This window comes from Miniopterus schreibersii, assembly GCF_964146895.1.
Source record: "Miniopterus schreibersii genome assembly, chromosome: 2".
Lineage (NCBI taxonomy): Eukaryota > Metazoa > Chordata > Mammalia > Chiroptera > Miniopteridae > Miniopterus > Miniopterus schreibersii.
The window spans coordinates 128,946,912-128,969,204 of NC_138102.1; the positions used below are offsets into that span (position 1 = coordinate 128,946,912).

General features: G+C 35.8%; 1 protein-coding gene across 1 annotated transcript in view; it reads right to left on the reverse strand.

Moving 5' to 3' along the window:
* NUP107 (nucleoporin 107) overlaps positions 1 to 21,956 on the reverse strand; it is a 35,756-nt gene extending 13,800 nt beyond the window's left edge. The window contains exons 1-14 of the mRNA XM_081129554.1: positions 21,828 to 21,956; positions 20,118 to 20,209; positions 19,333 to 19,419; positions 18,582 to 18,697; positions 15,037 to 15,181; positions 13,555 to 13,658; positions 10,062 to 10,189; positions 9,323 to 9,371; positions 7,103 to 7,174; positions 6,604 to 6,692; positions 4,828 to 4,906; positions 3,144 to 3,257; positions 546 to 636; positions 326 to 402 (exon numbers count right to left, since the gene is read on the reverse strand). Coding sequence (XP_080985680.1) covers positions 326 to 402; positions 546 to 636; positions 3,144 to 3,257; positions 4,828 to 4,906; positions 6,604 to 6,692; positions 7,103 to 7,174; positions 9,323 to 9,371; positions 10,062 to 10,189; positions 13,555 to 13,658; positions 15,037 to 15,181; positions 18,582 to 18,697; positions 19,333 to 19,419; positions 20,118 to 20,209; positions 21,828 to 21,835 — 1,251 coding nt within the window. The 5' untranslated portion in view covers positions 21,836 to 21,956. The remainder of the gene's footprint in view (positions 1 to 325; positions 403 to 545; positions 637 to 3,143; positions 3,258 to 4,827; positions 4,907 to 6,603; positions 6,693 to 7,102; positions 7,175 to 9,322; positions 9,372 to 10,061; positions 10,190 to 13,554; positions 13,659 to 15,036; positions 15,182 to 18,581; positions 18,698 to 19,332; positions 19,420 to 20,117; positions 20,210 to 21,827) is intronic.
* Positions 21,957 to 22,293: the final 337 nt, after the last annotated feature.

Sequence of the window (22,293 nt, forward strand, 5' to 3'; positions counted from 1 at the left end):
AACAGCCCAAATCCTACTAATTTTTAAAAGTTCAATTTAATTCTCCCTCCTGGGATCCAGCTTTAGCCCAATGCTTATTCTCAGAACTCATTGGTCCTCCTTTATATTTCTGCCTTATATCAGTGTTTAATTCTTACTACTTATTGTCTGAATAATTCTGATTAGTACTTAAGCCTGCCAACTCTGATTCCTCAATTTGACTGGAAGTTTTCTGAAAGCAGGAATTTTAGACTCACACTTCTCTGAACATTTCATAGTACCTTCAGCAGGTCTTCAATTAATTAGAATAAAAACCAGTATTAGTAAATATTTTATTATATCTTACATCTTCTGCCATTCTCCAACAACTTATTTTCCAAATGCATCTATATGGATTCCCTTCAACAGGCTCTAATTCTGCTCCTATAAAACAGTTAAAGAAATAAAATATACAGTTTAAAATGAGATCTTTCACTGATTTTCTAAAAACAAAGCTGTACTTCACGAAGACTGGCATTTAAAGCTAAGCATACCCTCAAATCTCAGAATAAAATCTACTAAAATACCTCCATTAACATTAGGGTCATGATAGAGCTTCCAGCCTTCAAGTGTTGCAGCTCTCCACGCCTGACCACAACGCTTACAGAGCCGTTGTGCCTTCAGAAACAAGAAAGAGCAGTTAGTCGTATAACCAGTGCAGTGCTGGAGAAGTGCTCAAAGTGCTCATGCCTTATAGATTAAACAGCGTATGACAGGATTAGATAACTTATGACACATTACAAAAGATAATGCAGAGAACTAGAAATGACATTTCACTTTATCACCATATGCATGCCTTACTTTTTCTCTGCCTTTCGTTTCCTAATCATCTCTTTGCTCTGATTTTGGGTTTCCTAACAGGTTCCCATGGAGCTCACAGGCATTTAATTCTGCTAGAGCCATGTGGGGCTAAAGAGGTTAATGACCCTCAATTTATGTAAAAGAATTACAAAAACACTGTTAGTTTCTAGAATGACAGGATGCTATTGCTCATTCACTCTATTAACGATATTTCTTTATGTTAAATATGTCCAATCAAATGAGCTTACTATGCCAGTAAGATAGACAGGTGTTTGTTGTCCCTCATCTCTTCAGGAACCATTTCTTCTCCATTCTTAGTTCATATGGTTTGAGGAGGCCTAGTCCCATCTCTGCACTCTAGGGTTAGGCATGTGACTTAAAAAGAATCGCCACCAGGGCTCTTGCTAAAGATACTGAAAAAAGAGATACACTCCTTTTGCTGGAATTGCTAGCTGGCTGGAAGATGTAAACTGCTGGTGGCCATCACAGATGCAAGGAGTGGCTTCTTGAGAATGAAGCCAGAGAATAAGGCAGAGCCAAGAGCTTGGGAGAGAGACAGTATCCTAATGACATCTTCTGAGTCCCTGGATCCTGCCTAAAGCCAGATTTAAACCCCTGCACTTCCCTGTTCCATGAGCCAATCAATTCTTCTCTTGTACATAATTTGAGTTGGGTTTCTTGAACCTAGAAAGCCTAATTAATACAACCAGTTAGAGTATCTCAAACACCATTCTAGATTGATGGCTTTAAAAAATTCTGAAATAAATAAATTATGAAAGCTATGTGGAAACATGAAAAATGTTCTCATATGCAATATCAAAAGAGTAAAAACTGAAGGTAGAACCTTGAAAACATTCTAAATGAAATAAGCCAAACGCAAAAGGGCAAATATTGTATGATTCCACTCATATGAAATATGTAGATGAGGCAAATTCAGAGAGACTGAAAGTAGATTAAGAGGTTACCAGACACGGGGGGAAGAGGGAAAGAGGGAGTTACTGCGTTATCGAGTTTCTATTTGGGGTGATGAAAAGTTTTGGATATAGAGGCAATGGTTTCACAATGTTGTCAATGTAATTAATGCCACTGAAATGCACACTTAAAAACAGTTAAAATGACAAAGTCTGTCATATATTTTGCCTCAACGAGAAAGAATTAATAATATATCAAAATCATTGATGTACTTTAAATGGGTGAATTTTATGGTACGTGAATTATATCTCAATAAAGACATTAAAAGAAAAACAAACCCCGAATGTATACTATAATTACAATTATATTAAAAAGAGTTATACAAGAAAGAGTGTTAAGTAAATACAAAAACCCACTATCTGGGGTAATGTAAAGGAAGTGGGACTTCGAAAGTTCTTGTTTTTTATGCCTTCAGTAATATGATCATTTTTTGTTTCTGTTTGTAAAAATACATCCTTGTTTGCCATTGCAATTCCTAGTATTTTGCACATCACAGAGTGGCTGGGACTTAAATGTTTTCTGAGTAAATGAATATATGATATCAACTTCTTTTCTTAATTAAAAAATAAGAATGTGCTTAATAACCCAAGACTTAATGGTTTATAACACAGAAAAACAACACTTTAAAATAATTCTAAAAGAATATCACCAAGAGTACTGCAAAAGAGGTACAACATAGTATCTAAAGCTTGAAGCTCCTATGCATCAGACTGCCTCACTAATTAGACACTTAACATTCTACAGGCATACCTCATTCTATTGCGCTTCATTTACTACCACACCACAGATGTTGCATTTTTTTTTACAAATTGAAGGCTAGACTCTCTACCAGCAAAAAGGTTACCACTCTCTTTATTGTGGTGTTCTGGAATAGATCCTGTAGTCTCTCAGAGGTATGCCTGTACATACAAGATCTTAACTATCACAAAGGAGATTACATTTTAGAGGTGAGGTTAAAAGGAGGAAAGTCTAAGGGCCATGGTGGTCTTCAAATGCATAAATAGTGTCACCTGAAAGAGCAATTTGGGTCAGACTTATTCTCAACTCTTAAAAATCAGAACTGGACATGAAGGAAATATACCTAGGGTATGCAGTACAATATAAGGAATCAAAGTCTGACTTCTTAAAAAAAAATTTCTATTAGAGCTGTGCAAACTAGAGTGCACCGCTATGTGTTTCTGAGGCAATGTGTTTCTTATCACTGGAAATGTTCAAACAGCCGGTAGATCTAGATACACCATCAAAGAGATTACTGCATTGAGGAGGCATACTAGGTGGTCAAAAGACCCCTTTCAATTTAAGAGGAGTCCATGACTTTTTAAAATTGGACAAGCAGGATGTGGACAATTTACCTCTTCTGTCATTCCAGCACGGATTAGAGTGAAAAGATATTTGAGTAATCTAACTTCGTCTTCTCTATCCAGATCATCAAGGGGCATTTTCTGTCTTATGGGAGCATCAGGGTCCTATTAAAAAAAAAATCATCAACTATAAGTCTTTTGTAACCACATACAATTAAACATCATCAAGAGATGATAAATGTCTCCTGAGTAATTACTGAAATAAATTCATTTACGATTTAGTTAATTAACAATAGGAATGAAGTGTCAAAGAGTTCCAAACAGCCACACAACTGCTTACTGCCCATTCAAAACAGACTCCTTTGGCCCATTAAGGTGCATAGGTCAGGAAAGGCAGAAATACCACTAGCCTAGCCTAGCCCAGCCCCGCCAGACAACTAATGCTACTCATAACTCAAGATGACTTGATCTTTACCCTGATATATTAGCAACTACATGGCCAAGTAATTCTAAACAGAATTAGGCCTAAATGAAAAAAATGAGCACAGAGGAGAAACTGAAGGAATCTCAATGTATTCTGTGACTAGAAAGGACTAGTTGGTAGTTTCTGATAACCTATGTGAAGAGAGACCATTTGAGGTTAATGCTAGATAAAACACACCAACACCCAATAAATTTAAAAAATAAACAGATTTTTAATAAATAAATACCCCCCCCCCCAAAAAAAAAAAACAGTAACACAGTATTCCTACCTACTGCCTTTCACAGATAGAAAGAAATATGCTTTTAAACATTTGGGATAATACACTGTTCTCACTTTTCAGCAAAGAGCACCATGATCTGCATGTTGAATTTCAAATAAAAAACTATTTTAATGTAACTTAAAAAAGGAAGTAATTCTTATTCCAATGTTACTGTGTATGGCAATATAAATGTCAATCCAGAAAATGGAATGCACAATAGGTTTGGCTATATTCACAAATGTTTTGCAGACAGATACAATCATTCACTTTAGGAATATAGTCTCTTTCTGGAAAAAGGAGACCACCACTTTCCAGATAAGAGGAAATGACTTTCAGTTGCTTGCTACTGAGTAGTTTAGCTACAATTTATTTCAAGCTCTTCCAGCAATTTCTAAGCAATTTTCATCAAAAACCACTTTTGTTAACAAATGCAATTTTATCAGTTTTTTCAGTTGTTACTTATTTCTCTCACTGATCACTATAAACATTTAATTCACATGCTGCCACCTGTCATAAAGCTCTATTCCTTTATTTCTATAATTAAACTCCTGTTCTTTTCAAATCCTGTTACTCATGTCCTAGAATGACCTTTCTAACCTCAAGCTAATTCACAAAGCTTTATCTTTTCCCTGCTTTCTATATAAAAGAGCTTTCATAGGTCACCATCAAATAGTTGAAGAGCCAAACCTTGCTGTAAAAACAAAATTATTTGTTTTTAATACTGGAAAATCAGGACACTTTCTATACTTTCTTTTAAAATTTGTAATTCATAGGTCACAGATATGTTCAAATACATTCCATCAAATTCAAATGCAACTTAGCAGTTTTAGAGTTAAACAGTATGTGCAAATCTTCAGGAAACAAAAACAAGGATCCAAGGAAGTTTTCAGCCTTTAAAAAAAAAAAATCACATAACTTTGAAGACAACTTCCTTATTTTTCTTAATTTTTTCTTTGTTTTTGAAGAGAACTTTTGTTTCAAAGATCACTTACCAATTCAGTGACAAGAGTACGGACACTTCCTATATAAGAAGACAGCTGCCGCTGTTTCAAGGTATGTAGAGTATTTTCCCTGAAAGAAAAAGTACAATTTCTTTTTAAAGGAGCAATTCTGATAGGTCTATTAAAAAAAAAAAAAATCGAATCAAAGTAAAAACAGAGTATAAACAGAATAAATAAGCAAAAATGCTAAGTATAAAAGGGCACTTTACATTTCAGCACAGATGACTAATTATGTTGAACACATTTTCATCTCCATATTGGCCATTTGTCTATGCTTCTGTAAGGTATCTAGTCAAATCTTTGCCTTTTTTATTATCTTTTTATTACTGAGTCATAGTTCTTTATGAACTAGGGGTTATATGTTTCTTCTAGTCTGCAGCTCACTACCAATTAATTTTCTCAATGATGTCTTTTAATGAGAAGTTTTTAATTTTGATAAAGTCAAATCAATTTTTGTCTCCAGATTATTACTTTCTGTGACCTAAGAAAGAAACACTTGCCTTTTCCCTAGTCATAAAGATGTCTTCCTATATTTTCCTCTAAAAGCTTTATGGTTTTAGTTTTTACATTTAGGATGATGATCCATCCTGAATTAATTGTTGGATATGATGTAAGAGAGGTGTTAAGATCAATCTTTTTTTCACATAGGTATCCAGTTTTTCTGTAGTTTGTTGAACAGACAGACATTCCTTTCCTAATTCAATAGCTTTGAAAGCTTTGTTGAAAATCAAATGAACATATTAGTGTGGGTCTGTTTTGGGGCTCTCTATTCTATAGTCATATAAAACTTGCAAAAATCTTAACAGGGCATTTTTACTAAAACTTTTTTTTCCCTGAAAATGAAAATTCTTTTGCTCAGAAAAATCACAACTACTGAAAATTTAATTTTTAATAAACATTCAGTAACACTAATTTCCTAGTTAAGCAGAGAAAATATACAACTGACTTGCAGACTTTTTACACATGCTATACTACTGAATTCTAAGGCAATCTCAATTTTTCTTCAAGTCTTGAAATAAATTGTCCCTTTAACCTAGGGGTGCTTTCTGGTTTCAAGGGCCTATAATAACTTAAAAGTACTGAAGGGTATGGGGAAAATCAAATCAAATCACAAGTAGCTGGAAACATGGCACAAATGTCTTCTTGATCAAATTATGATTATTAAGACATTAAGAAAATATAGATGATTGGAAACATGAATCAAACCATGTCATATGCCTTTATTCTCAAGGTTTCCCATCACATTTAGAATAAAGTCCCAAACCCTTATCTTTGCCTGCCTATAGAATTCCTATGTGAGCTGGCTCTCTTCAATCTCGTTTCCTATCATTCTTTTCTTTGACGTGTTCACACTGGCCTCTTTATGAAGAAATATTTTATCTTCTCAGGGTCTTTGCAGTTTCTATTCTTAACCTGAACACTTGTCCTCCATATTTCTCCATGGCTTGCCTCCTTTACCTCCTAAAAGCTTCTTACTCTTAACTGCATGCTACTTCCTTAGAAAGGCCATCCTGATCACCTCCTTCTACTTAAACAGTACCCGTTACCATCCTCTATCCAGCACTCTGATTCTTTTTTTCAAAGCTCGTAATACCTAACAGGATCTGTATTTATTCTTCCTCTCTTAAACAACTATAAATTCTATAAAGGCAGGGTTTTTATCTGTTTTGCTCACAGACTGAATAAGTAGTAAGAAGTGAGTGTTTGCTTAAAGATAAATAAACAAAACCAACTTTAAGTCTTTGAAATAAAAGTTTAGTGACTTACCAATATACTGATTTTGCATAAAACTCAATATTATCAGAAAAATCTCCAATCTCATCTTTGGCAATGCTCTCTAACCAATCTACCACCAGCTAGGAAAGTTAAAAAAAAGAAGAGTATTAACTATAAAATCTGTTAGTATTTCATTTGTAGTACTCCTACCCTTAATTTCAAAAAAAAGCTTCTGATACAAAAATACCAAGTAACAATTCTTCCAACCACTATTTTTACTTTTTAAAGATATATAAATATTATGGCAAAAAATGGAAATTCTCCCCAGGAATAATACAGTATTTTACAGGCTATTCCTGGAAGTACTTGGGTTATTATTTGAAAACCAAAGCCAAGGTTCTTAATTCCTTTTAATTACAAATAAAAAGATCAAAAAGAAAAAATTAAGAAAAAAGGTTTTAAATTAAATTACAACACCTGCAGTTTGGTTATGTCATTTACCTTTTCTTTCCACGTTTCATAAAAAAATATTTAAAAATTCTAGTCATACCTGACTTTGTCGGACAAGTGAATCTCTCTGAAATAACGCCTCCACAACTGCTTTTTCACTAGCATTAAGAGCCTATTAAACAAGTATTAAAGGAAAGGAAAAAAAAGTTCTAAGAATATTATTTCAACAGAATGGTAAAAGTGAATCTGAAATAAGCATATTTAATCACCCATAAACATTTTACCACACAGCAAATTAATGCATTCATCTAAGAAAATATTTTTATAATTAAGTTTCAAACTGCTATATCAATATGTAGCTGCTTTTACTTGATATCTTAATTCTTTGGCTACACTTGGGATTTAAAATATCTATTTTCCCCAGAGATATTGTTTTAGGGAAAAATAAAACACAAAACCAAATGAAACAAACAAAAAATCATAATAAAGGGATGGATGTAGTCATATGACATATTAGAAAATTAACGTTTAAAAACTTAAAAATCTATTTATTCTACACGGCAGAAGTTGACAGGTGATAAAACTTAACAATCCAAGGCTCTTAAGACCAACTTTAAGGACAACCTGACAAAAATATTAGCAAGTATTATTAAACAGTAAACTAGAAGGAGAGTATGTGGTGATGGAATCTATTAATTAATTCTTCTTATTCACAGATGCAAGAAGAAAAGCCATAGGAATATCTGGATAGATGCCAAAATGTCATTTGATAAAGATATCTTCATAAATTACAAATAGAAGAACATTTTGCTAATATGATAGACTAGCTAAAGCCTAGAGCAAATGTTACACTTAACTGTAAAACCAGGAAAAAAAAAAAAAAAAAATTAAGTAAGTATTGAAAAAGAGTCAAAGTTGTCACTATTTTTAGATAACAGGGTAGCTTACCAGAAAACCAAGACAATCAATGGAGAACTATTAAAACTAATAAGTTCATTATATAGCCACATGTAAGAGAAATAATCTTCCTAGACATGCATATATCACTTGGTTGGAATAAAATGAATATTTGCAGAATAAATTAAAAGACTGAGAAAGCAATAAATGAACAAACAAGAAAAACAAACAAACAAAACCTCACAGACACAGAGGGAAGGGGGGTGGAAGGCAGTAAAAGGTAAAGGGGGGAGAGGTTTGCCCGGCCAGTGTGGCTCAGTGGTTGAGCACTGATATATGAACTAAGAGGTCACAAGTTTGATTCCGTCAGGGCACATGCCCGGGTTTCGAACTCAATCCCCAGTAGGAGACTGATGGATGTCTCTTTCTTTCTCATTGATGTTCTATCTCTCTATCCCTCGCCCTTCCTCTCTCTCTCTAAAATCAATTTAAAAAATCATTTAAAAAAAAAGGTAACAGGAGTCAAATATATGGTGATGGAAGATGATCTGACTTTGGTTGACGAGCACACAATGTAATACACAGATCACGTATCACAGAAATGTACACTTAAAACCTACAGAATCTTATTTATCAATGTCACCCAATAATTTTAATTAAAAAATCAAAATAAAATGAAAAATTTAAATAACTTAAGAAAAATTTAAAAAAATAAGAGTGCTTGAAAGCCAAAAAGTACATAAACAAATAAATGATTGAAAAGACAATAAAAAATATTTTAAGTGAAAAGGCAGATTAACAGACATGTGTAGCTGAAATAATTTATTGTAAAAATATATACTTATCTTCTCCTGTTTTCACTATAGTTGCTTCTATAGATATCTGCTTTAATTTATTACTGTTACAGCTTACATTAACACTTTTCCTAATGTTGAATTACCCTCAAATAGAATAAACTCTAAGTCATGATATATTCCTAAATGTATTATTAAATTTTGCTTCAAACATGCATTACTTTTGCAATCAGAAAATAAAAAGTAATTAAACCCCAAAGAGCATCTGATCTTTATGGTTTTAAAGTCATATTTTTACCAAGCCTTCAAAGAACAGATTATATTTTTCAAACAGAACACAAAAACTGATGGAAGATTCATAAACTTGTTCTGGAGAGCAAGCACAGTCCTAGATACCAAAACTGGATGACGGTAAATCACACACAAAAAGAAAATATGTTTGGGAAAGTCCTAAATAAAATATTAGCTAAGAAAATATTTGATTATTTTATCTTTTACTGTATCTTTTATTTACTTGTAAATTTCTTAAATGAAGAAACTCAAGATGGAATGTCAAAAATCAAATTCCACTACTAAGAACATTTTAATTTTTAAGCATTTGTAAAGGGAAAAATTAATATAAAACTTACAGTGACTGCAAACATATTTTCATCTTCTAAGGCAGACTGAATTCTGTCTCTGGAGGAAAACAGCATAAAGTAAAAAAGCCTTACTTCACATAAATATATAAAATTACCTTTTAAGCTATATGCATTCACAAACCTACAATCTAAAATATGAGTTTCAATTAATTTACCATCATGCTTTAAAAACAAGATACAAGGAGTAAATATCTTCCGAATCTGATACTGACATCCGAATAAAACTGGTATTTCTTAAAAACACACACTACAGTCTTTAACAGTTACCTTCTAATGCATACACCTGCCCTTTTAATATGTTTCACATGGCAAAAATAAAATTATATGATATTCTTCCAAAAATTTCTCATAAGGATGAGAAAGCAACAGAATGAGTTGAAAACACTGAGTATCTAAGAGAATGAAAATTTGGTTACCTTCTTTCAAACTTCCACATTACATAAATCCCATCTTTCAGGTGTTTTTTTTAACCTATCCTCTCCCAAGTATTTCAGTATTTTTAGCACTTTCCTTAAATCTTTTTACATATCCAATTTTTGGTGGCTGCCAGCTTTATGACCTGACATTCACCGCCTCCTTAACTCACTGCTAACAACTAAGGCATTAGAAATGATAAGCATGAAAAATAGCAGAACCTATTTCCACACACAGCCTACTCTAACTTTTCAATTACTTTGCCTACTGGTTTGTTACCTCGTGTTTATTTGTGACTTCTACACAACTTTACCTGTACAAAGAAGCCAGCAGCCTCCACGTGACCATCTCCTGTTGAAGAAGCCAGAGCATACTGGCTGTTTTTGAAAACTTTTGAAGTCCAGGTGTTGCTCGATTCACTATTTTACTCAGTATATTTACCTGAATTATAAACACAGATATAAGGAAGTTTTCTATAATTCTGAGTAACAACTTTGTATTCTTCAAGTATACTATGCTAAACTAATTACATATATATATGAACACATTTATGTTATAAATTTGTGCTGCCTATCTACGGTCTTTTTTAACTGAACGTAATATAACATTTCCACTAGAAATGGCCTTAATTTAAAGTAAGGTATGTTTATGTGAGTATATATGTAAAAGTTTAGCCTGGCCAGTGTGGATCATTGGTGAGCATTGACCCATGAACCTGGAGGTCATGGATTCATTCCCGGTCAGGGAACATGCCCGGTTTAGAGCTTGATCCCCAGTAGGGGACATGCTCGAGGCAGTCAATTAATGACTCTCATCACTGATGTTTCTATCTCTCCCCCTCTCCCTTCCTCTTTGAAATCATTAAAAACATACTTCAAAAAAAAGTTTAACCAGGACTCAACAATAACAGCTTTGAGTACATTTTTTTTTCTCCCTGTATATATACCAAGGAGGTAAGCTAAATCTAGCCTACTTATGAGTCTGTCTTTATTTTGCTTGGTAGTTCATTTTGTTCATTAGATTCCACATGAGTGAAATCATATGGTACCTAGCTTTCTCTAACTGGCTTATTTCATTTAGCATGGACATGCTCTCCAGGTCCATCGGTGCTGTCACAAAAGATTTCCTTCTTGTGTAAATGTACCGCACCTTTTTTATCTGCTCATCTAACGGATACTTGGGCTGTTTCCAAATCTTGGCTATTATAAATAACACCACCGCCATGAACACAGGGGTGCATATATTCTTTCAAATTAGTGTTTCAAGTTTCTTCAGCTATCTTCCTAGAAGTGGAATTACTGGGTCATAAGGCAGTTTCATTTTAATTTTTTGAGGTAACTCCATACTGCTTTCCACAGTGGCTGCATCAATCTGCATTCCCACCTACAGTGCAGGAGGGTTTCCTTTTCTCCACACCCTCACCAACACTTTTTGTTGATTTACTGGTTGATAGCCACTCTGTCAGGTGTGAAGTGATATCTCATTGTGGTTTTAATTTGCATATTTCTCTGATGATTAGGGACACTGAGCATCTTTTCATGTCTATTGGCCATCTGTATGTCTTCTTTGGAGAAGTGTCCAGTCAAGTCCGTTGCCCATTTTTAAATTGGATTGTTTTTTTTTTTGGTGTTGAGTTGTATAAGTTCTTCATAAATTTTGGATATTAACCCCTTATCAGATATATCATTGGCAAATGACTATGTCCTCCCATTCAGTGGGTTGTCTTTTCATTTTGTTGGTTTCCTTTGCTGTACAAAAACTTTTTAGTTTGATGTAGTCCCACGTATTTTTTCTTTTGTTTCCCTTGCCCAAGGAGATTAGAAAAAATACTGCTATGAGAAATGTCCGAGATTTTACTGCCTTTGTTTTCTTCTAGGATTTTTATGATTTCTAATCTAACATCTAAGTCTTTATCCATTTTGTGTTTATTCTTGTGTATGGTGTAAAAACGTGGGCTAGTTTCATTTTTTTGGTCCAATTTTCCCAACACTGTTTACTAAATAGACTATCTTTACCTCATCAAATGTTTTTGCCTCCTTTGTCAAATATTGACTATAATAGCATGGGTTTATTTCAGGGCTATTTTGTTCTATTGATATATATATCTGTTTTTATGTCAGTACCATGCTGTTTTGATTACTATGGCCTTGTAGTTTGATATCACGTAGTGTGATTCCTCCAACTCTGTTCTTCTTTCTCAGGACTGCTGAGGCTATTCAGGTCTTTTGCGGTTCCATATAAATTTTTGGAATATTTGTTCTAGTTCTGTGAAATGTGCCATTGGTATCTTGATAGGAACTGCACTGAATCTATATATTGCTTTGGATAGTATGGACATTTTAATGTTAATTTTTCCTATCTATGAACACTATTTATTAAATTCTCTATTGGAATCCTAACTCCAGTGATTCACTAAAGTGATTATTACTGCTTTTGTTATTTAATGAAGCCACTGCTTTTTATAATGGAACAATTCACATTATTGAAATAATATTAATTGCTCAAGAAATGTTGGCATTAGTTCAATTATTCTTGAACGCAAGTTTCTTAAGGCCCCTTTCCTTCTAATAGACAACTTTTTAGAGCAATTTTAGGTTCACAGCAGAATTGAGCAGAAAGTACAGAATTCCCATTACTCTCTGCCCCTACATACACATAACTTCATCTCCTACTATCAATATCTAGCACCAATGTGGTGCATTTGTTATAATCAACGAAGCTACACTGACATATCATTATCACCCCAAGTCCATAATTTACGTAAGGGTTCACTGTGGTTTTATATATTCTATGAGTTCTGACAAATGTATAATGACATGTGTCCAACATCATAATATACAAAATGATTCACTCCCCTAAAAATTGCTGTGTTCCACTTTTCACCCTTCCCTACTCCCTAATCCCTGGCAATCACTGATCTTTTCACTCTCTCCAAGTTTTGCCTTTTCCAGAACGTTTGGATTCATACAGTATGTAGCCTTTTCAGATTGACTTCTTTCATTTAGTAATATGCATTTAGTGTTCACCCTTGTCTCTCCCATGGCATGATAGCTTATTTCTTTTTAGCGCTGAATAATATTCCGTTGTCTGGACGTACCACGTAGGTGATTTATCCATTCACCTACTGAAGGGCATGGCCTCTTAGTTGATTCCAAGGTAAGCCAATTATGAATAAAGCTGCTACAAACACCTCCATGCAGGTTTTGTTGTAAACATAAATTTTTAACTTATTTGAGTAAATACCAAAGAGTATGAATGTTGGATCATATGCTAACAGTATGATTAGGTTTGTAAGAAACAGAAACTGTCTTCCAAACTGGCTGTACCATTTTGCATTCCTACCAGCAACAAATGGTGGTATGTTAGGGTTTTGATTTTTGCCATTCCAATAGTATAGTGGTGTCTCATTGCTTTAATTTGCAATTTCCTAATGACATCTGGTGTTGAGTATCTTTTCATATGCTTCTTTGCCATCTGTATATGTTCTCTGGTGAGGTGTCTATTAACATGTTTTATCCATTTTTTAATTGGATTGTTAATTTTCTCATTGTTGAGTTTTAAAGGTTCTTTGTATAGTTTAGATATTCCTTTTTTAAAGCAGCAGAATCCTTTTGTTTCCCAAATAAATCTTATATGGACCCTCAGTATGTAAAAAGCAGAGCTACTCTGGCTGATGTCCCAACCATGCCACCCCTGCTGTTATACCTAAGACATCTCCCTTAAATACCAACAGAAATTCACAGGTTGATGCTGTTCAAAAACTAAGAGTACTGAAGTTTGACCAACAATGGAATGAATTAACTTACCTGAACACTACAAATGTTTTCATACTCTTCTACAAGATCAAAAACTGTAGTTGAAGAGTGCTTCAAAAAAGATTGCAGGAAATCAGAAAACATACTCATGGATGCTAGAACACATTAAAAAGAAAAGGAATAAAAAAACATTAAATGACATATTTCTAGGTAATTGTTTGAAAACTTACAAATACAGCTATGAGTGTTATTTTTTTACTGCTATGTTTTAAAAAATAATTGTGTAAATACACATAAAATTTACCATCATAACCATTTTCAAATGTACAGTTCAGTGGCACTAAAGACATTCACACTATTTTGCTACCATTGTCACCATCAATCCACAGAACTCTTTAGATCTTGAAAAACTAAAACTCAGAATAGCCAAAACAACCCTGAGAAAGAAAAAGCTGGAAGCATTACATTTCCTGACTTCAAACTATTCTACAAGGCTATAGTAATCAAAACAGTATGGTCTGAGCATAAAAATAGACACACATACCAATGGAGAACAGAGCCTCCAGAAATAAATTCCCACATATATAACCAACAAATATTTGACAGGGGAGCCAACAATACTCAACGAGGAAAGGAGTCTTTTCAGTAAATGGTGTTGGGAAAACTGGATGTCCACATGCAGAAAAAATGAAACTGGACTCCTATTTCACACTAATGATTAAAATGGATTAAAAACTTAAACATAAGACCTAAAAATGTACCACTTCTAGAAAAAAATATAGGGAAAAAGCTTCTTGACATTAGTCTTGGCAATGATTTTTTGGATATGACATCAAAAGCACAAGCAACAAAAGCAAAAATCAACAAGTGAGACTATACCAAACTAAAAAGTTCTGCACAGCAAAAGAAACAATCAACAAAATAAAAAGGCAACCTACAGAATGGGAGAAAATATTTATGAACCATATACCTGATAAGGGGTTAATCTCCAAATATATATAGCACTCATATGCTAGCTTATGATGATGATAAAATTAATAAGAACTTATGTGATAATGTATAGGTACAGAGACACTAAAAGCAGTTTTTTCCTCAAAAGGGAATGAAAATAACCAACCTAAAACTGGAAAGGTCTCAATACTATTTGAAAAAACAGCATCAGCATCCATGCCACAGCAAGACATGTCAACAGTTTTAGATAAAAGCTAAACCTGAAGCAAAAGAGAAGTTCTTTCAACAGCACAAATATAAAAAGAACAAAAACATTACAGACTTGTTTACTAATAACCTAACAGGCTGCTATTTATTTATACTGAAGGATGAAATGATAAGATGCTGCTCCAACTGAGAACTCAGGTGAAAATCTCAAACTTCCACAGCTACTACATCAAATGGCTTAGTCATTACCATAGCTAATTAGCTTAACAACAAAACATTAAATGAGGACATTCAGGAACCGGAGAAGATAGTTTCCTTGACCTTAGTAAAGTCACAAGCTACCCATAGTTACAAACAAAGCTCAAAGCCATTTACCAGCTTCTCCAGGATCATCCTCACGTAACATAACAGCACTGAGAGTTACGTCCTCTGTTGCGCCATGTGGCTCAGTACTTGTAAAGAGCCCTGAACGCTGTGCTGAAAATGCAGAGGTCCAATTACTGTCGTCCAGATTAGTTACCTTATAAAAAAGGAAAATACGGAAATGGAATGGAGCTATTGCCATTGAGTGAATAAAGACATTAATACAGTTAAAATTTTTAAAGCTTAGTGTTTTCCATTTTTAAAAGATAGCCACAGGGGCTGTTTTGTTAAGGAAAGTGTGGCTTTCTGTTTCTCTGAGTGTTTGTTTTTGTTTTTTTGTTAATCCTCACCCAAGGATATTTTTTTCCATTGATTTTTTTTTAGCGAGAATGGAAGGGAGGGGGAGAGACAGAGAGAGAAACATCGATGTGGAGAGACACATCAACTGGTTGTCTCCTGCATGCCCTCAAGGGGCCAGTAGGGATCGAGTCTACAACTGAGGCATGTGCCCTTGACCAGAAATCAAACCCGAGACTCTTCGGTCAGTAGGCTAACGCTCTATACATTGAGCCAAACTGGCTAGGGCAAGTATGGCTTTTTAAATTTTCTTCTTTGTACTACTCCACACTTAAAAAAAAAGTCAATAAAGGTCACATTTTGTAATATTAAAGCTGATATTAATAAGCAAATAAGAAAGTCCTACTACTCTAAATTTACATCAATTTTTCACTTTGGGGAAACTGTACTGGACAAATGATCCAGTTTTTTCAACAAATAAATGATAATTTTTTTAAAAGATGAGGGAGAAACTTAAGATATTTAAAAAGAGCCCAATGGGCGTGGTTGAGCACTGACCTAGGATCCAGGAGATCGTGGTTCAATTCCCAGTCAGGGCACATGCCCGGGTTGCAGGCTTGGGCCCCAGTCAGGGACGTGCCGGAGGCAGCCGATCAATGATGACTCTCTCATCGTTGATGTTTCTATATCTCTCTCTCCCTCTCTCTGAAATCAATAAAGACATAGTAAAAAAAAAAAAAAAGACATATCAAGCAAATGCAATGTGTTCAGCTTATTTGGTTCCTGATTTGAATCAACCAACTTAAAATTTGAAACAACTGAGGAAATGTGAACACTTAATGAAATATATAATAAAAAATATAAAGTGGATATGTGAAATGATGAAGGAATTAGTCTCTGTGTGTTTGGGGCAGTTTAAATGTGCTAACAGCATAGGCATATCTCAGAGATACTGTGGGTTTAGTTCCAGACTACTGCTATAAAGCAAATATAGCAATAAAGTGAGTCACATAAATTTTGGAGTTTTTCAGTATATATAAAAGTTATGTTTACAGTATATTGTAGTCTATTAAGGGTGCAATAGCATGATGTCTAAAAAAACAATGCACATACCTTAATAAAAAATACTTTACTGCAATAAAAATGCTAACCATCAGTGACTCGTAATTTTTTTGCTGGTGGAGGGTCTTGTCTACAATTTATAAAAATATGCAATATCTGCAAAGCACAATATAACGAGGTATGCCTGTATTGTGCTTATGTTACAGAAAGAGTCCCTATGCCTCAAAAGTATGTACTGAAGTATTTATGGATGAAATGGTCATGAAATCTGAAAGCTGTAAAGCAATATAGGGGAAATGCTGTGGGCATAGATAAAACAAGATCAGCCATATGTTGGTAACTATTAAAGTGAGGAATGAGCACATGGGGCTTATGCTATTCTATTTTTGAACATATTAAAAATATCCATAATAAAGATTTTATTATTATTATTTTTTAATCCTCACTTGAGGACATTTTCATTGATTTTTAGAGAGAGGGGAAAGGAGAGAGAGGAACATTGATGTGAGAAACATCTATCAGTTGCCTCCTGCATGTGCCCCAACAAGGGCTGAGGATTGAACTCAAAACTAGGTATGTGCCCCAAATAGGAACTGAATCCTCAATCTTTCAGTATGTACACGACAATGCTCACACCAACCAGGTATATAATAAAGTTTTTAAAAAAGTCACCTTTATTTAAAATCCAGGCATGAACAATAAAAATGTACCTTTAAATCAGTCTCCCAAGGAAAAATGCTAAAGACGGGTGTTGGAACCCTATATATTCATGAGATAGTAACTATGGGCTGAGGAAACAGCTTCAGCTATTAGAGACTGATTAATAGTTCACTCCCTTCTGGGTACTTATCATCATTAAGTATACAGATCAAAGTGAAAATCTTACACAGAAATGACATTTTGCATTTAGAAAAATACTTTGCTCTGCAATCAAATCTTGGTAGGCATGAAGCTGGTGTGGCTAAGTGGTTGAGCACTGACTTATGAACCAGGAGGTCACAGTTCAATTCCTGGTCAGGGGCATGCAGGAGGCAGCTGATCAATGACTCTCTCTCATCATTGATGTTTCTATCTCTCTTTTCCTCTCCTTTCCTCTCTCTGAAATCAATAAAAACATTTAAAAAAAAAATCTTGGTAGGCAGACATATGGTAAAATTAATGTAGCACTTTTACTTTCTTCAGGCAACCTACATATCCAAGGCCACCTCTTCTAGCCAATATTAAAACTGGCAAAACAAATCAAGAAAATACATTTGACTACACAGTAATGCATAAACATTTTATAAAAATCAATACACACTATTCTACCCTTGCCTTTAAGAGAGTAACAATTTTACTATTAATCCTGCAGTTCTGAAGGCAGTAAATAATCAAAGTCATCTTTTGCTTAAACCCAGTGGCAGTCAATTCACTCATTTTGTTTTTTTTATAATTAAATTTTTAAAAAAAATATATCTTTACTGATTTCAGAGAGAGGAAAGGAGAGGGAGAGAGGAAGAGAGGGAAAGAGGGAGAGAGGGAGAGAGAGAAACATCAGTGATGAGAGAATCATTGATCAGCCACCTCCTGCATGCCCCCGACCGGGGATCGAGCCCACAACCCGGGCATGTGCCCTGACCAGGAATCGAATTGCGATCTCCTGGATCCTACGTTAACGCTCAACCGCGGAGCCACGCCCAGCCGGGCTTAATAATTAAATTTTTAAAAATCCTCACCAGGAAGGGGGGCGGGAGAGAGAGATAAATCAATGTGAGAGAAAAACATCTATCCCCCTCCCCCGAAGTGCCCAGGCTGCAGATCAAACCTACAACCCAGGCATGTGCCCTGACCGAGAATCGAACCGCGATCTCTTGGATCCTAGGTCGATGCTCAACTGCTGAGCCACGCCTGGCCGGGCTGTGCCTTTTTAATAAGCACAGATCCAAATACAGAAGAACTGTTTTATCTTGTTTTTGGAACTAAAAGTGCCTACTAAGTCCTCTACTATTTCAACAAAACTTCTGTTCTTATCCTTGTCAGTGAGATACAATTCTTTCTTTTTCTGTAGTATTTTAAACACCTAGGTCAAGTCATTCTACATCACAGTTTATATGACATTTCTTCTGCTATTTTAAATACTGTAGCACAGTGATTCCTAAAGAGCATCATATCATACTTTTATAGAAGAGAGAAAATTTCAGCCCTATTTTTCTGCATACCATAGACAGATTTCCCGAGAACCCTGAAGTCTGTGCAATCCGGGGAGACCTCCCTCCTGTTCCAAGAATGCAGGAAACATCTGGCTGCCTGAGAAAGCTTCGGTTTGGTGGAGTAACTACAAACAAAAAGTTAGTAAAAAGAATCCAGAATGCATGAGCATTGATCATGAAAACAGAACAAGTAAACAAACAATAAAGAATAATTTTCAGTTTTCAATTACTCTGATTATAACCAAATGAATACTTTACATATTAACATTTCCATGAAGATTTTAACCTATTTTGGTATGACAGAGCCCATCAAGAACAATTTTACCGCAAATAGAGATGCTTTCATTATAACATAACTAAGCAGTAAAAAAACGACACTAATGAGTCAATGGATTCTTCATATTCTAATTTTATAAAATAGCATACTAAAGAGGCAGTATAGTACAGAGGGCATGGGCTTTGGAGTAAGCATATTATTATTTGAATTTCGGTTCCATTACTTACATAATTACTTGGCTATGTTTATCAGCATTAATTAACTCCTCCAAGTCTCACTTTCAGTTGTGGCAAAATAGAGATAATACCTCCGTCATAATTATTATGTATTTATGTAAAGTAGAGAGTTCAACAAATAGCAACTGCAATCGTTATTATTTGTTCTTAATTATAGATACTGCAACCAAATATTATTCATGTGTATTATAAGTGTTCGCTACTACCTACTACTATTATTAAATGCTTTAAAAGCAAAAAATCTTACAAGGAGGTCGAAATGAGCTGGGAGTTCGAGGGGTAACCTGGTTTCTTGGTGTGGTATTAGCAAAAATGTCATCTTGGGATGCCCGAACTGTAGGAAGTTAAGAAAACTTTTCCATGTAGAAAAGACACCATTAAAGTTAGAATTAACCATGTTTACACTATACAAAATATATGAATATGTTTTTCAAGGACAAGGCATTTATGTCTATCATTTTTTCTATGCAAAGAGTAAATAAGTCTCTACCATTTAAGCTCTCAGATATCAGTTTTAGATTACTACACATTGAACTAAGAGCTCTTAGTCACATTTCAAATAAAAAAGGGATATCTAGCCCAGCCAGCATGGCTCAGTGGTTGAGCATCGACTTATGAACCAGGAGGTCATGGTTCGATTCCCGGTCAGGGCACATTCCCCCAGTAGAGGAGGCATGCAGGAGGCAGCCAATCAATGATTCTCCTCTCATCACTGATGTTTCTCTCTCTCTATCCCTCTCCCTTCCACTCTCTGAAATGAATAAAAACATATTTTAAAAAAAGATATCTAATCTCAGCAGAAGCTCACCACAATGTTAGCAGTAAAATGGAATATCCTTATTTTCAGAAAGACATAAAATATTAACCTTATTGAATTGCAGCATATTTACTAAATAACATCTGAAGAGTCAAAAAAACTAATTTCTGCAACATTTTATTATTATACATAGTGTTTAATACCTCCCATAAAAAGAAAATTCTATAATCCTGATTCCAAACGTGCAATTTTTATGATTAAAATGCAAAGGATACTTAAAACTCTTTTTTGAGCACTCTGTTTCCGTGCAGTCCGTGTCACCTCTGCCTCCCGGATCACAGGAGATGGCATCTCTCCAAAACCACTCCTAAAATAGCATAATCAAGCTCATGTGAATGAAACGAGAATGCAGCATTTGCAAAGAACTTTATCATGATTGAAGCTAAGGACCCTGAGTCAGTCAAGGTACAGATCATCTCAGTAGCCACGTCTTTGCTCTTCTATTCACAATGCCCTTCCAGCTCCAAATCCTACTTATCCCTCAAAGTCCTGCTTAAATTCTACCTGCACAAAGACTTCTTTGACTTTCTAGCACTCACTGTATTTTCTCCTTTGCAATTATTTCAACACTTGGAATCTATAACACTACTTTAGATAATTACTTCATGAAGGTAAATTTTTCGTCTGTTGGATTGAGGAGTTCCCTAAAATTGCAGGAGCCATCTCTTGAAAGGATTTTCTGTAGTCTCCAAAATACTTCAAAGCATGGGTATCTGTTGTTTGAGCTGGTGAGGTGGGAGGCTAAGTAAAAAAGAATTCTAGTACACCTAGGGTGTCTCTTGTCTTAGCACTACTGTAAGTCACAATGCTCCACGTCTTCTCTGTCATTCTCAGCTCAAGGTCTAGAAAATAAATTGTGTGAATTAAGAGACGTGTATTTTAAGAGAAAAATCTAACGAGCTTTTCCTCAACTTAAAACCTCCAGATAACTAACTGTCTCTGGCCTACAGTATCAAGTCCAAATTTCCTCCCATGGTTTTTACAATCTGATCTCAGCTTACCAATTTAGCCTTATATTCAGCCACAAAAATCAGCCCTATACAAACATAAACATGTGACCAGTTAGCTACACAAAGCATGCACTTTCATATCCATACACCTATGTATGTTTCTTTTACAGAAGGGGATATTTGCCCTCTTGGTCCACCTGGTGAACACTTACTCATCAGTCTCCAGGAGTCTGGAGGCACAGATCCCTTGGTTCTTCTATTAATAGCTTCCTAAATTTGACCAAGTTCCTTATCCTGTTTGGTCCCAGTGTTATCTATGAAAAGAGGATCAAGGCATCTATCCCCACAGCATTGTAACGAAAATTAAATTAGCTAAAAATATATCTGAAGTGCTTAAGGCACTCAACTTGGCTACTATTAATACTCAAAGACCGACTAGAAAGTTACCTCCATTGAGAGGTCTTCCCAATATCTCCCGTAACAGGGACACTTACTTGATTCAGGGGACAAAACTGCTTGTACTGCTTGGTTGTCTCCACCACACAACGAATTCCCCGGGGCCAAGAACCTTAAGTAAACCATCTTTGTCGCAGGCGGCTAGCTTAGTATAAGGGTCATTCTCGATCCAGTAACTACCGGATGCTCTAACTTGTAATCAATGTCTGAGATGAGATGTCTAGTTCCGTTAAATTCAGCATCTCGCTGGCCGCCCCCCCCCCAACCCCAGGAGGGGAAAGTGTTCCGCAAAAGCGCAGGACAGAAGGCAGAGCCGCGGGGGGACCGCAGGGGATTATCTTTCTCCGTATCCCTCTCCCACCCGAGCGGTCCTTCTTCCATCAGCTGCGGAGTCTCCCAGCCCGGGAAAGAGTCCTAGGGTCAGCACCCGGGCTCTCCTTGGCTTTCTCTGGGACTCGGGTTTCCCCAGAAAGCAGGAGGGACAAGTCTCCGAGCTCAATAGTTACCACCAGAACTGACCTGTCCATGGCTACAGCCTTCTCCACCGAGCACCTGGTCAATTTGGTTTCAGTTCAGCTACCGCGTTTCAGCCTTCCCGCTCTCCGGAAGCAAACCCTTCGACCCGGAAGAATGTTCCCCTTCTCTCTCAGAGTAGAAACGAGGGGGCGGGGCGGCGGGGAAGCTGGGGGCGGGGGGGGGAGAGGAGGGGGACGGGGAAGGAACTACTTTCCCAGCAAGCGCAGGGGCAACTTCCGCCTGCAGTGGCGGGTCCGACCTGCGCAGGCGCGGTGTGCCAGGGTGGGGCGGTGCGGCTACCGGGGCAGGGGGCGGGGCCTGGGCCGGTTGAGCGGCCCTGCGTGGCCGCCGCTTTGCGTGACAGGCATATGTGGGCGTGGCCCGGGCGCGGGGTTACCCTACTGAGAAATTTGACGTAACGGATAGTTTAGAAAAATCGTGAAGTCATTTCGTGGTATTCCACGTGATC